Source organism: Notolepis coatsorum (genome assembly GCF_963971535.1).
Source record: "Notolepis coatsorum genome assembly, contig: SUPER_7_unloc_5, whole genome shotgun sequence".
In the NCBI taxonomy this organism is placed as follows: domain Eukaryota; kingdom Metazoa; phylum Chordata; class Actinopteri; order Aulopiformes; family Paralepididae; genus Notolepis; species Notolepis coatsorum.
Genome location: NW_028174876.1, coordinates 518,157 through 530,554, shown reverse-complemented (window position 1 = coordinate 530,554; position 12,398 = coordinate 518,157). Strand labels below are relative to the sequence as shown.

Genomic DNA, 12,398 nt, shown 5'->3' with positions numbered 1-12,398 from the left:
ACATCCAATTCCCCACCGACACATTAACACATTCAATAATAATAATAATAATAATAATAATGAACACATTTACAACCATTAATTATTATGGACCAGTACCACAAGCTTTTCTGCAGATACAGAGAACAGATGCAATCCGTTACTGTGAAGACGTGAACCGGTCGTTTGGAGGTCTTAGGCCAGAGATTAGAGCCATATGAAATCCGCGTTCACGGAATCACGGACGGAATCGCGTAATTGAGCAATACAAATTGAATCAACTGCAAAAAAAAAATATATATATATATATATATATAAAAACATTTTTCTATGTTGTGGGACTTGTACAGCACTTTGTTCAACTTTGTCAGTGCTGTAAAGTTTAAACCTTTTTAAATCTTAGACTAACTAAACACTTTGCTTCCATGAAATATTGTAAGCCGTCATTTGAGGCTTTATAAAAGCAGCACAATGAACACAAATCTGTCAGTGCCGAGTCCGACCTCATCTTAAATAACAAACAGCATTGCTTGTTGTAGTCAACAAAGAGAGGCAGAGTTGAAAATATATATTATTATTTTTTTTAATAATCACATTTATTTCATATTCGAATCCCATGCCCATCGAACGAAGCTTCGAAGCTTTAGTTTGAAGTATTTAAGACAGCCCTATTAAATGGACTGTTATATCTTATTAAATTGTGGACATTTATTCATTCCCACTTATTAGACACTATTTCTGATGGTAAAATGAGCGTATAAAGCAAAATACAGAATTCTGAAATATTAAAACGGAAAAAACTGAATTTGGAAAAAGAAAATATGGAATTTGGAAAAAAATATAACGGATTTCATATGGCTCTACCAGAGATGTCATTACTTCTAGCGATGCACAGATGTGAAAATTGTGGCCGATACCGATATTAATATTGCTGTTCTGGCCGATACCGATATTTACCAATGTCGATATCTCTGTATAGAAAACATGTTTTATGCTAATCAAATAAAGAGCTATTTTCCAAAACGCATTTCTTTTGCAATTTATTTTCAGAAATTACTGATATTTTTAAACAATTTAAGATCGAAACATGTTAAAAAAAATATATATATATCAGCCCGATACCGATGTGTAAAAAAAGGACCATATCGGCCGATATATCGTGCACCACTAATTACTTCCACTAAACAGGAGGACTGTGTTTTAGGTTAGTGTCTGATACTGTGTTTTAGGTTAGTATCTGATACGGTGTTTTAGGTTAGTGTCTGATACTGTGTTTTAGGTTAGTATCTGATACGGTGTTTTAGGTTAGTATCGGCTACTGAGTTTTAGGTTAGTATCTGATACTGTGTTTTAGGTTAGTATCGGCTACTGAGTTTTAGGTTAGTGTCTGATACTGTGTTTTAGGTTAGTATCGGCTCCACACTGGTGCGTGTGTCTCTACTATTAACTACAGTCAACAATGAATCACAAAGAGTAATTCAGTAAAATAATTCAAATAAAAAATAAAATAAAAAAATGACAAACCGTAATGAACCAAGCTAGGGGCCCCTGAGGGCCTGACCTCTGACCTTCCCTGGCAGACAACCCGTCCCATGTCGACGCAAGCGGTAAAGGGACAACATTCTGGGCAACTCTAGTCAGCAACAGGCTCCACGGTGTTGTGGCCCTCTGTACAATAATACTGCCCCCTGTGTATACCCATTTGTTATCTTGGTTATGACTTGCAAACTATCATTTCTAGGGGTGGAATGGTAGGCATTCTAACCGTACACCGTTCGGTACGACCTCCACGGTTCGGGGGCATGTGTGTATTGTTCGGTTATTGGGATGCGCAAAAAAAAACACATACACACCCATAGAGGCAGTAACTAAGTTAGCCGCGAGCTAAGCTACCTAACGTTAGCCGTGAGCTAACCGTGGAAACGCTCACAGCGAAGTGATTCCACGACACCAGTTCCATTAGTGGGGAAGGGGGGGTATATTGATGAGGCTTGACAACAGAGGTTCAAAGATAACTTCACATTTATTGGCTGTTCGTTTATATTATATCATCAGGGCTTCTCCAGGTTCCAACGCTGTCTGTTACTGTTGACTATTTACTTCCTCGTGTGACGTCACTTCAAATACAGCCACCAAGACGCTCAAAAAGCAAAAGCGAGGGGCGCCCCAGTGGCGCACCGCATACTGCCTCGCAGACCTACGCGGCCGCCCCAGGTTCGCCTCCCGCTCCCCGACGGATTTGCCGCATGTCCTCGCCCACATTCTCTCCCGTTCTCCCTCTCCTCCGTCGGTCACGTCTGACCATAAAAGCTGGAGAGTTGATTAGGTACCACCATGCATTGAAAAGCGGCATAAGAGAATACTTCATAATGTTTCATGCAATTAAAAAGTTAATATATTTAGTACACATGATTTATTTATTTTTCCTTTTTGATAAGAAAGTCTAGTGCTGGTTGAGCATTATGCATACTTTATGTTGATGGCCTTTGTCTATAATGTGGCCACAAAAATAGAAAGGTTTAGTTTGTTTGCACTAAGTTAATACTTTGACAAATGTTGCCTATATTTTGCAGTCAGTTCGGTCTTTGTGTGCCAAACATTATTTAAGGCAAACCGCTGTAAACCTTTTTTTTTACCAAATAAATGAGAAGCATGTTTAAATCAGCGATGCCTCCCCTCTCTCTCCTGGCTCTAACCGTCACTGTAACCCTAACTATAACCCTAACCCTGGCTCTAACCGTCACTGTAACCCTAACTATAACCCTAACCCTAGCTCTAACCGTCACCGTCAAAATGATGTGCCTGATGTCAAACTGCCTCATCCTTTCCGTTTTTGCACGACTACGTCCTTGAGAATAACTGAAAAGTTGGATTATTTTTAGGCTGTATATCTTATGCTGATGTATGGTATTTTTGGAGTGTTAAAATTTAAAAAAAAATTAAAAACAACATATACCTGAACCGAAAACAGTGACACGAACCGAACCGTGGATTTTGTGAACCGTTCCACCCCTAATAATCATTTCCCTCAAAGAATGATCATTTTAAATCTTGGGTACACAAAGTTAACGTTTCCCACCTGGCAGCACTGACCAGTGTCCTCAGTGAGACGCCAGCAACACGTTGACCAAAAGGTTGTCTGTATCAGACCAGCAACACGTTGACCAAAAGGTTGCCTGTATCAGACCAGCAACACGTTGACCAAACAGGATCAGTTCCGGTCCAGTTAAACATTTAAAAAGGCTGACTTCCTGGTTCTAACGGGACAGAGTGTTACTTCCTGGTTCTAACGGGACAGAGTGTCACTTCCTGGTCCTAACGGGACAGTGTTACTTCCTGGTCCTAACGGGACAGAGTGTCACTTCCGAGTGTCACTTCCTGGTCCTAACGGGACAGAGTGTCACTTCCTGGTTCCAACGGGACAGAGTGTCACTTCCTGGTTCCAACGGGACAGAGTGTCACTTCCTGGTTCCAACGGGACAGAGTGTCACTTCCTGGTCCTAACTGGACAGTGCGCTGGCGGCGTGCGTCCAGCTGACTTCCTCCGTGTAGACCTCCGGGTGGCTCTTCAGCTGGTGCGTCTTGAGGTTGCGTATCCAGGCGAACCCCTTGCCGCACAGCTCGCAGCTGTAGGGCTTCTCCCCGGTGTGAACCCGCTGGTGCTTCTTCATGTTGCCCGCCTCCGAGAAGGTCTTGCCGCAGGTGGAGCAGCGGAAGGGCCTCTCGCCCGTGTGGATCCGCTGGTGGATCTCCACCTTCTTGGGCCGGTTGAAGGCCTTGCCGCAGTAGCTGCAGACGAACAGGCGCTCCCGGCCGCTGGTGCGATGCAGCGCCTTGCTGCGCTCCGCGGCCGACAGCGAGGAGAAGGCCGCCGCCGAGGAGGCGTCCGCCGCCGAGAGGCCCCCCACCCCGCCGCCGGGGGGCCAGCCGTTCACCGCGTCCACCGCCACCGCCGCCGCCGAGTACGAACATGACGGCCTCCTCCCGTCGGCGGCGGCGCCCCCCCCGTCCCCCACCATCCCGCTGCTGCTGCCGAAAAACTCGCCGACCAGCGCGCTGGCGCTTTCCGTGGCGTCGCAGAACGCTTCGAACGCGGTGGTGTGCGAGTGGTGGTCGTCGTGGGCGTGGTGGTGGTGGTGTCTGTCGGCGGCGTGGTGGTGGTGGTGGTGGTGTCCTAGAGGAGGAGGGGGTGTGTGAAGCAGAGAGTCTCTGCCCGGGACAGAGGCATCAACATCGGGTTTAAGGAGAGGAGAGGAGCCACTGACCTCCACTCCTCTGGAGCCTCCTGGGGGTCCCGGGGGCCTGGGGGTCCGCTGGGCCGAGGGCAGGTGGCCCGTGTTCTGGGTCTGACAGGACGACGACTGGTTCTCCTGCTGGACGCTTCCTCCACGCACTCCTCCACGGTGGCACTCCACCACTCCTAGAGGGGGGGGGGGGGGCAGAGAGGGCAGGTCAGCGGGGCCGTTTGCACAAACCTGCTCGCCTTGAATTTTTTTTTTAATAAATTTCTTTATTGCAGGAAAAGTAATTTGTACATTTACAATTATCGACATCATACATTTTCCATCTTTTTTCTTTTCTTCCCCTTCCCCTCCCTCATACCCACCCCATCCCCCCCCCCACACCGAAGTTGTTGAAAACGCATCTGCAAAACATCCAAACATACAGCATAGATGCTACTGGGAAAGAAAAAAAAAAAAAAAAAAAAGAAAATAGAAAATAGGAATAAAATAATAATAATAAAAGATAAGGAAGTGCAGTTAGAGGTGTAAAGCTCTATCCTTTCTAAGTCTCTTCATTGATAGTCAGGGTATCGATGTGTTGCAGAAATGGTTGCCAGGTCACATGGAATGTTTCAAGGGAGCCCTTTAGGGAGAATCTGATTCGCTCAAGCTTAACGCAATGTAGTATCTCATGTATCCATCTGTTGTGAGTGGGTGGGGAAGGGTGTATCCACTTAAAGAGAATAGTCTCCTAGCGAGGAGGGTAGTGAACGCCACAACTCGTTTTGCAGCCCTAGATGCGATCGAAGGGGTATTCGGAATACCGAAAAAGGCAGTGAGTGGATCAGGGTCTAACGTCACACCCAGGACCCTACTCAGTGTATCAAATATTGCAGTCTAAAACTCTGAGTTTGGGGCACGTCCAAAACATGTGCATATAATCGGCTGGAGATTGTTTACATCTATTACACGCATCCGTTCTATCCGGGTATATCTTTGCTAACCTCGCATTGGTGTAGTGAACCCTATGCAGGATCCTACACTGCAGCAAACTGTGTCTTGCACATATAGAGGAAGTGTGTACAAGGTCTAATATACGATCCCATTGTTCATCTGTAATGATAATTCCCAGATCCTCGTCCCATTTGGCTTTTAGGGAGTCAAAGCAAGTTGGGTTCATCCAAAATATTTTATCATATAAAATTGAGACGAGCCCTTTCCGCCCGGTACCGAGCGATAGGAGAGGGTCAGTCCTAGAGTCTGGAGGACGGCCAGGGAATTGTGGGAATTGGTTCTGAACAAAATGTCTGATGTGAAAAAAACAGAAAAGGTGGGAATTTGGGAGACCAAATTTTCTTGATAGTTCTGCAAACGACGAGAACACACCTCCGGAGTAGAGGTCATTAATGGTTAGCAAACCTTTGTTCGCCCAGCTTCTGAATACAGGATCAGAACAGGACGGTAAGAATAGGTGATTACGAGAGATTGGAGCTAGCCCCGACGGAGCGTGTAGGCCAAATTGTTTCCTAAACTGATTCCAGATTTTCAAAGTATCCGTCACAATTTGGTTCCGAGCCACCTGTTTAATAGGGATCGAAATGGGTAGTTGGGATGTTGCCACAGACCAGAGTGAGTACTTTAAAGAGGAGACTTCCATCCGAGCCCATTGGGGTTGGTCTTCTTCCTCCCTCCTGGTCCTCCAGTAAAGGAGTTTGTTTATATTACATGCCCAGTAGTAATAGCGAAGATTGGGCAAAGCCAAACCCCCTTCCGATTTGGGAAGTTGCATGATCGTCCTCTTAATACGTGCTCTTTTGTTACCCCACAGGAATTAACCTATAAGTTGATCAATTGAAGTGAAAAAGGCTTTATTAATAAATATTGGTTGCTCGCCTTGAATTTAACAAAGTATTTAGAATTAGCAGCCTTGTAATGTCATTTGACAAACTGCTGCGAGAACTGGGTTTAGAATCAAATTCAAATCAAATCAAATGTATTTGTAAGGCCCGACAACAACAGGTTAATGTCCCCGTGGGCCACACACGTCTTCTTTAAACAAGTCAAGAAGAAACATAACAATAAGTCAAGAACAAAACAAGAACACCATAAGGTCCAAACAAAATATATAAATAAAATGTATGCAACACTCCCAGACATACCCCACGCGAAGGTAAGGAACAACTCACTAAAACCTAGCAATAGGAAAAAATGCACCACAGGCAATGTGGAGGGGAGACACCTTAGAAGGGCCGTTCAAGGGGGGATCTCCCTTCTTAGATGTCGGTGATAGTAGTGTTGCAAGAAAACAGGCAAAACTGTTGGTAAGCATTAGACAGCTCTATTTCACTACTCTGTTGTAGAATTAGTGAGGGAAGCCAGAGTTCTAATCAACATCATCATTGATCATTAACACATTCGTGGCCAACCACGTATATATACGTGTTTCGGATCCAACACTTGAGGGCCAACCACGTATATATATATACTTGGTAAGGTTGTTTTGGCTTTTATTCCATTGTAATATCCTACTCAATGTCACCGAGCGGCACTGCAGATTTACCCTACTCTTGGGATTCAGAAAAGTGCATTACCGGCCAGATCCTCGTAGGGGCGCTGTCTCGATAATGCAGTGTTCCCTGTTACAGACCGGTGTTTTTTTTTTTTTCATTATGGGTGGACATTTTTGTTAGCCTGAAGCTATGCCTGTAGCATGTAGCCTGGAATCGTTTTTGGGACGCTGAATTCGGTGTGCAGTAAAGGAATATAGCATCAGCCAATGGACATATCGATCTACCAGATGGCGATCGATAACTGGGAAATCCTTTTTGGGATCCAACCGGCCCACGGTAAGAGCTTTTTCACGTAAATTACAGCCCGATCGGGCCTTGCTTTGATAGCCAACCAGCCGATCAGCTAATGAGGCTAATGCCGTTATTGGTAATCAATAATCAGAAACAACGTCCCCCGCCCCCCCCTTCATGCATTCATGGTGGACCAATGACCATGATACCGATAATATGCATTTTGAGTTTTAGCTCTAGCTTGTGTATAGCCGAAACGCCATTCGATTGAACGTTATTAGCTATTAGCCCTGTATCTCGCCTTCCAGGAAATACCCCAGACCATTGCGGTATATAGTTCATATTCACGACTAGGGCTGCAACTAATGACTATTTTGGTAGTCGACTAATCTGTCGATTATTTTTTCGATTAGTCGACTACTCGAAAAACAACTATATTTATAAAAAAAATTAAAAAATAATTTTAATTTTAATTTAATTTCTTTTTTTTAATGACTAATCGACGCAACAATATCTCGTCGACGATTTTTCATAGTCGACATAGTCGATTATGTCGACTAATCGTTGCAGCCCTATTCACGACGCTATAAAATGGGAACGTATTGATGACATTTTTTTTCATTTAAGGCATATTGAAGGGACGGTTTATAGTGTCAATTGACAATGACAATGGACAGATAGCAATAATATAAAGTATAGATTTTGCTCTACAAACAGCCTCACGCACAATGAAAGGTTGTTATGATAAACTGGCCTTATAGAGTGAGATTAGACGGATCCCAGTGGCCGTGAAAGTGTTAAGAACTAGGGCTAGAGTTCTAATCAACATCATCATTAATCATTAAGAACTAGGGCTAGAGTTCTAATCAACACCATCATTGATCATTAAGAAATAGAGCTAGAGTTCTAATCAACATCATCATTGATCATTAAGAAATAGAGCTAGAGTTCTAATCAACATCATCATTGATCATTAAGAAATAGAGCTAGAGTTCTAATCAACATCATCATTAAGAAATAGAGCTAGAGTTCTAATCAACATCATTGATCATTAAGAAATAGAGCTAGAGTTCTAATCAACACCATCATTGATCACTAAGAAATAGAGCTAGAGTTCTAATCAACAGCACCATCCTTGATCATTAAGAAATAGAGGGAGAGTGGGCGGCTGGGTGGCGCAGCGGACATTGCGCTCGTCACCAACGCAAGAGACACCGGGTTCGACTCCGGCTGTCGGCGTTGCCTCCGGCTTGGGCCGGCCGTCATACTAACTCAATTGGCAGAGTTAGGGGGAGGGAAGTCGATGGGTGGGGATCTGGACGTTGTGGACAGCGACCCCTACAGGTCGGTTGGGGGACGCCTGCACAGCAGAGACAGGAAATGGCGGGGGCAGTGTGAGCCTCCCACACGTTACTCCTCGCCAATGAGTCCGCGCTGGCAGCTGAAAAGATGTGACAGGCTGCCTCCACATGTATCGGAGGGGACATGTGATGCAAGGCTTCTATCCTCCCTACAACCGGCCAGTGGGGGGCATATGCGAGCAACGTTCAAGACAGGGGAGAATTGGCACAGCAAAATTGGGATGGGAGAAAAATAGAAAAAGGAGAAAAAGTGGATAAAAAAAAGAAAGAGTTCTGAACTGTCCCTTTAAACCAGCGCTGCGTGACTCACCGCCCTCTCCTATGAGTGAACTATCCCTTTAAACCAGCGCTGCGTGACTCACCGTCCTCTCCTGTGAGTGAACTGTCCCTTTAAACCAGCGCTGCGTGACTCACCGTCCTCTCCTATGAGTGAACTAGCCCTTTAAACCAGCGCTGCGTGACTCACCGTCCTCTCCTATGAGTGAACTAGCCCTTTAAACCAGCGCTGCGTGACTCACCGTCCTCTCCTATGAGTGAACTGTACCTTTAAACCAGCGCTGCGTGACTCACCGTCCTCTCCTATGAGTGAACTGTCCCTTTAAACCAGCGCTGCGTGACTCACCGTCCTCTCCTGTGAGTGAACTGTCCCTTTAAACCAGCGCTGCGTGACTCACCGTCCTCTCCTATGAGTGAACTGTCCCTTTAAACCAGCGCTGCGTGACTCACCGTCCTCTCCTATGAGTGAACTGTCCCTTTAAACCAGCGCTGCGTGACTCACCGTCCTCTCCTGTGAGTGAACTGTCCCTTTAAACCAGCGCTGCGTGACTCACTGTCCTCTCCTATGAGTGAACTGTCCCTTTAAACCAGCGCTGCGTGACTCACCGTCCTCTCCTATGAGTTAACTGTCCCTTTAAACCAGCGCTGCGTGACTCACCGTCCTCTCCTATGAGTGAACTATCCCTTTAAACCAGCGCTGCGTGACTCACCGTCCTCTCCTATGAGTGAACTGTCCCTTTAAACCAGCGCTGCGTGACTCACCGTCCTCTCCTATGAGTGAACTATCCCTTTAAACCAGCGCTGCGTGACTCACCGTCCTCTCCTGAGTGAACTGTCCCTTTAAACCAGCGCTGCGTGACTCACCGTCCTCTCCTATGAGTGAACTATCCACCCTTCTGCCCCCTTAGCAACGATTTCGTGTTTTTTGCCTATATTCATTTGTGTTTCTGTGTACAACGATGTCTGTGTTGATTATTATGTCATGAAATTGCGTCAGATTGGTCATCTTTGATATTTATTCAATATATCAAAGGATCATCATTAGAATGCCTCTAAAAAAAGTGATTCACTTTAGCTTGGGACAAACCTTGGCAATTTTTTCGTGTTCCCATTGACTCCAATGTTAAAACGCTGATTTTTAATCTGCACTAATTCATTCAATTGCCACTGTGATTATCAAATACACGCGGTTTTAGTACCACCGGGAGCCAGTGGAAGTCAGTGTGTCCGTTACCGTTTATGACACACGGTGGCGCAGTTGCACTATGGCTGGTGCAACCAGCTCTGGGCTGGTGGAGTACCCATCTCTCAGCGCTTCCGCCGCTTAGAAAGCTCCCTGGCCGGCTTCGCTCTGACGAGCCAGATGGCAGAAACGCGGAAGGGGGCTGGCTCTTCCACAATCAGCGATGAGCTTTCCAGAATGTATCGGGGGGTTCATATACTGTATCCCCGCGAGTATAATAGCCAAACAGCAGTGCTTACTAACGTTACTAATAATGCTAATAACTACCGAATTAGTCATTCATTTGTAAATATGAATACATATTCTTTTTCACACAGACTCTGTGCATCTTTTCGACGCTGAACTCTGGCGTTGAAAACGTGTAGAAATGTGAACTAAATGCAGATGTCTGCGTTTTTTTTTGTCATAAAAAGGGATTTAATATCAAACAAACGGGAATATAAGTGGTTAAGATTTGGAAATAGTTGTAATCGTTTACATATATATTGAGGTTAGGATGTTAATGCAGTTCCTGAAAAAAAATTTAAAATTTAAATATGAAAGATTAAGAATTATATGGCCTTGAACTTGATGCAAACATTTCATGCTTACGAATACAACTCTGGTAAGGGGGGCATAAGGGTTTTAAACCAGCGCTGCGTGACTCACCGTCCTCTCCTATGAGGGCGATGTCCTCCATCTCCACCAGCTCCTCCCCTCGCTCCACCTTCTCCTCCTTCACCATGAGAGGCTCTGGCTCCACCAGCTGGACATCAGGGGACTGCAGGGAAGAAAAGACCCACAGATTTAAAAAAGGAGACATATTTTAGTCCCTTTCGACGAGTTATTATTATCAGTCTTTGAGGTCCTCTAAACATGAAAAAAGACACTCGGGTGATTCAGATTCTAGCAGCTTACTAGAGAAATGACTAGGGATGCCCCGATCGATCGGCCACCGATCGTTATCAGCCGATAATCAGTATAAATATGCGATCGGTGATCGGTGATAATGCTTTATTTTCGCCGATCGTCAAAACCGATCTCACTCGCTGAGTTCTGTCTCAGACACCGGGTGGTGCGGCGTCTGCTCCTCCCTCCAGCCCCTCCCGCGCGCATGTAAACACGGGTCTAGTCTAGTGGAACGGGAGGACGGCGTCTCCCTGAGCTAACGTTAGCTACCGTTACAAAATGACCCAGTCAACTATTCACTTTTAGTTTAATACATGAGGCATTTTCTAACCGAACGGTATCTAGCCGACTAGCTACTGATAGCTCCTGATATCAACAAATGCTCCAGCAATAGTCTAGTAGAGACGTGTATGATAGCTCTGTTAGCTCACGTTAGCGCAAGTTAGTTCACTGTTCAAAACGAAATGTCCCAGTAAACTAAATAGTTCACTGAGGCGTTGTATTAACGTTATATATCCGGCTAGCAGTAGCTACAGATAGCTCCTGATATCAATGTCTTATAACACTGATTCGACGCGTATTCGAGCTGAGGGCATGTTGTTGAATGTGATCAATAAGTGGGGCGGCGTGGCTCAGGGGTGTGGGGCGGCGTGGCTCAGGGGTGTGGGGCGGCGTGGCTCAGGGGTAGAGCGGGTCGTCCAATGATCGAAGGGTTGGTGGTTCGAATCCCGCTCAAGCCCATGTCCATCCCACTGCCGTTGTGTCCTTGGGCAAGACACTTAACCTACTTGCCTCGTATGAATGTGTATGCATGTGAATGAATGTTGGTGGTGGTCGGAGGGGCCGTAGGCGATGATTATTCGCCACGCTTCCGTGAGTCTGCCTCAGGGCAGCTCTGGCTGCAATTGTAGCTTACCACCACCGGTATGACTGTGTATGAACAAATAATGGACTCTGTAAGCGCTCTGGGGTCTCTGGGGTGTCACGAAGAGCGCTATATAAATCCAATCCATTATTATTATTATTATTATTAATAGGGTCCAGCTGCAGCTCCGGAGAATCCTGGCCGTAGCTCGAGGCTACTCGAGTATAGGGTCCAGCCGCAGCTCCGGAGAATCCTGGCCGTAGCTGGAGGCTACTCGAGTACACACGGACAGTGGAGCTTGTTATGTGGTGGCGATGTCTCGCAGATAATACAAGTACAAGTCTAATTATATAATATATATATTTTATAAAAAAAGAATTTTTATATAAAATTATTTAAAAAAAATGTAATCAAAAACGATCGGTATCGGCCGATATGGCTCACGACGATCGGTGATCGGTGGCAAAAAACGTGATCGGGGCATCCCTATAAATGACTACTATTATTAACTACGGTGATTGTGGCTGCGATTCTAAATGGCTCTTTCCAAGAGGGAGGGTTCTTGTCATCAGCTGAACTGCAGAAAGGGCACCATGCACATATAACATGTGCTCCAACTACACACCCAGGGCACGAAATAAACTTTTTGACTCACCGGCCAGTGGCGGGTAGATGAGAAAATTCTACCCGTGTCACATATATACATTTTTTTCAGTACATTCCAAGTAGATAAGCTATTACGTTGAAGAATAGACACTTAAA

At 45.3% G+C, this 12,398-nt stretch overlaps 1 protein-coding gene across 1 annotated transcript in view; it reads right to left on the bottom strand.

Moving 5' to 3' along the window:
• Positions 1-12,398, bottom strand: part of LOC311232766 (uncharacterized protein) — a gene marked incomplete at its 3' end in the record, with an annotated part of 104,421 nt that overhangs the window by 61,178 nt on the left and 30,845 nt on the right. The window contains exons 3-4 of the mRNA XM_084338346.1: positions 10,532-10,643; positions 4,245-4,399 (exon numbers count right to left, since the gene is read on the bottom strand). Coding sequence (XP_084194472.1) covers positions 4,245-4,399; positions 10,532-10,643 — 267 coding nt within the window. The remainder of the gene's footprint in view (positions 1-4,244; positions 4,400-10,531; positions 10,644-12,398) is intronic.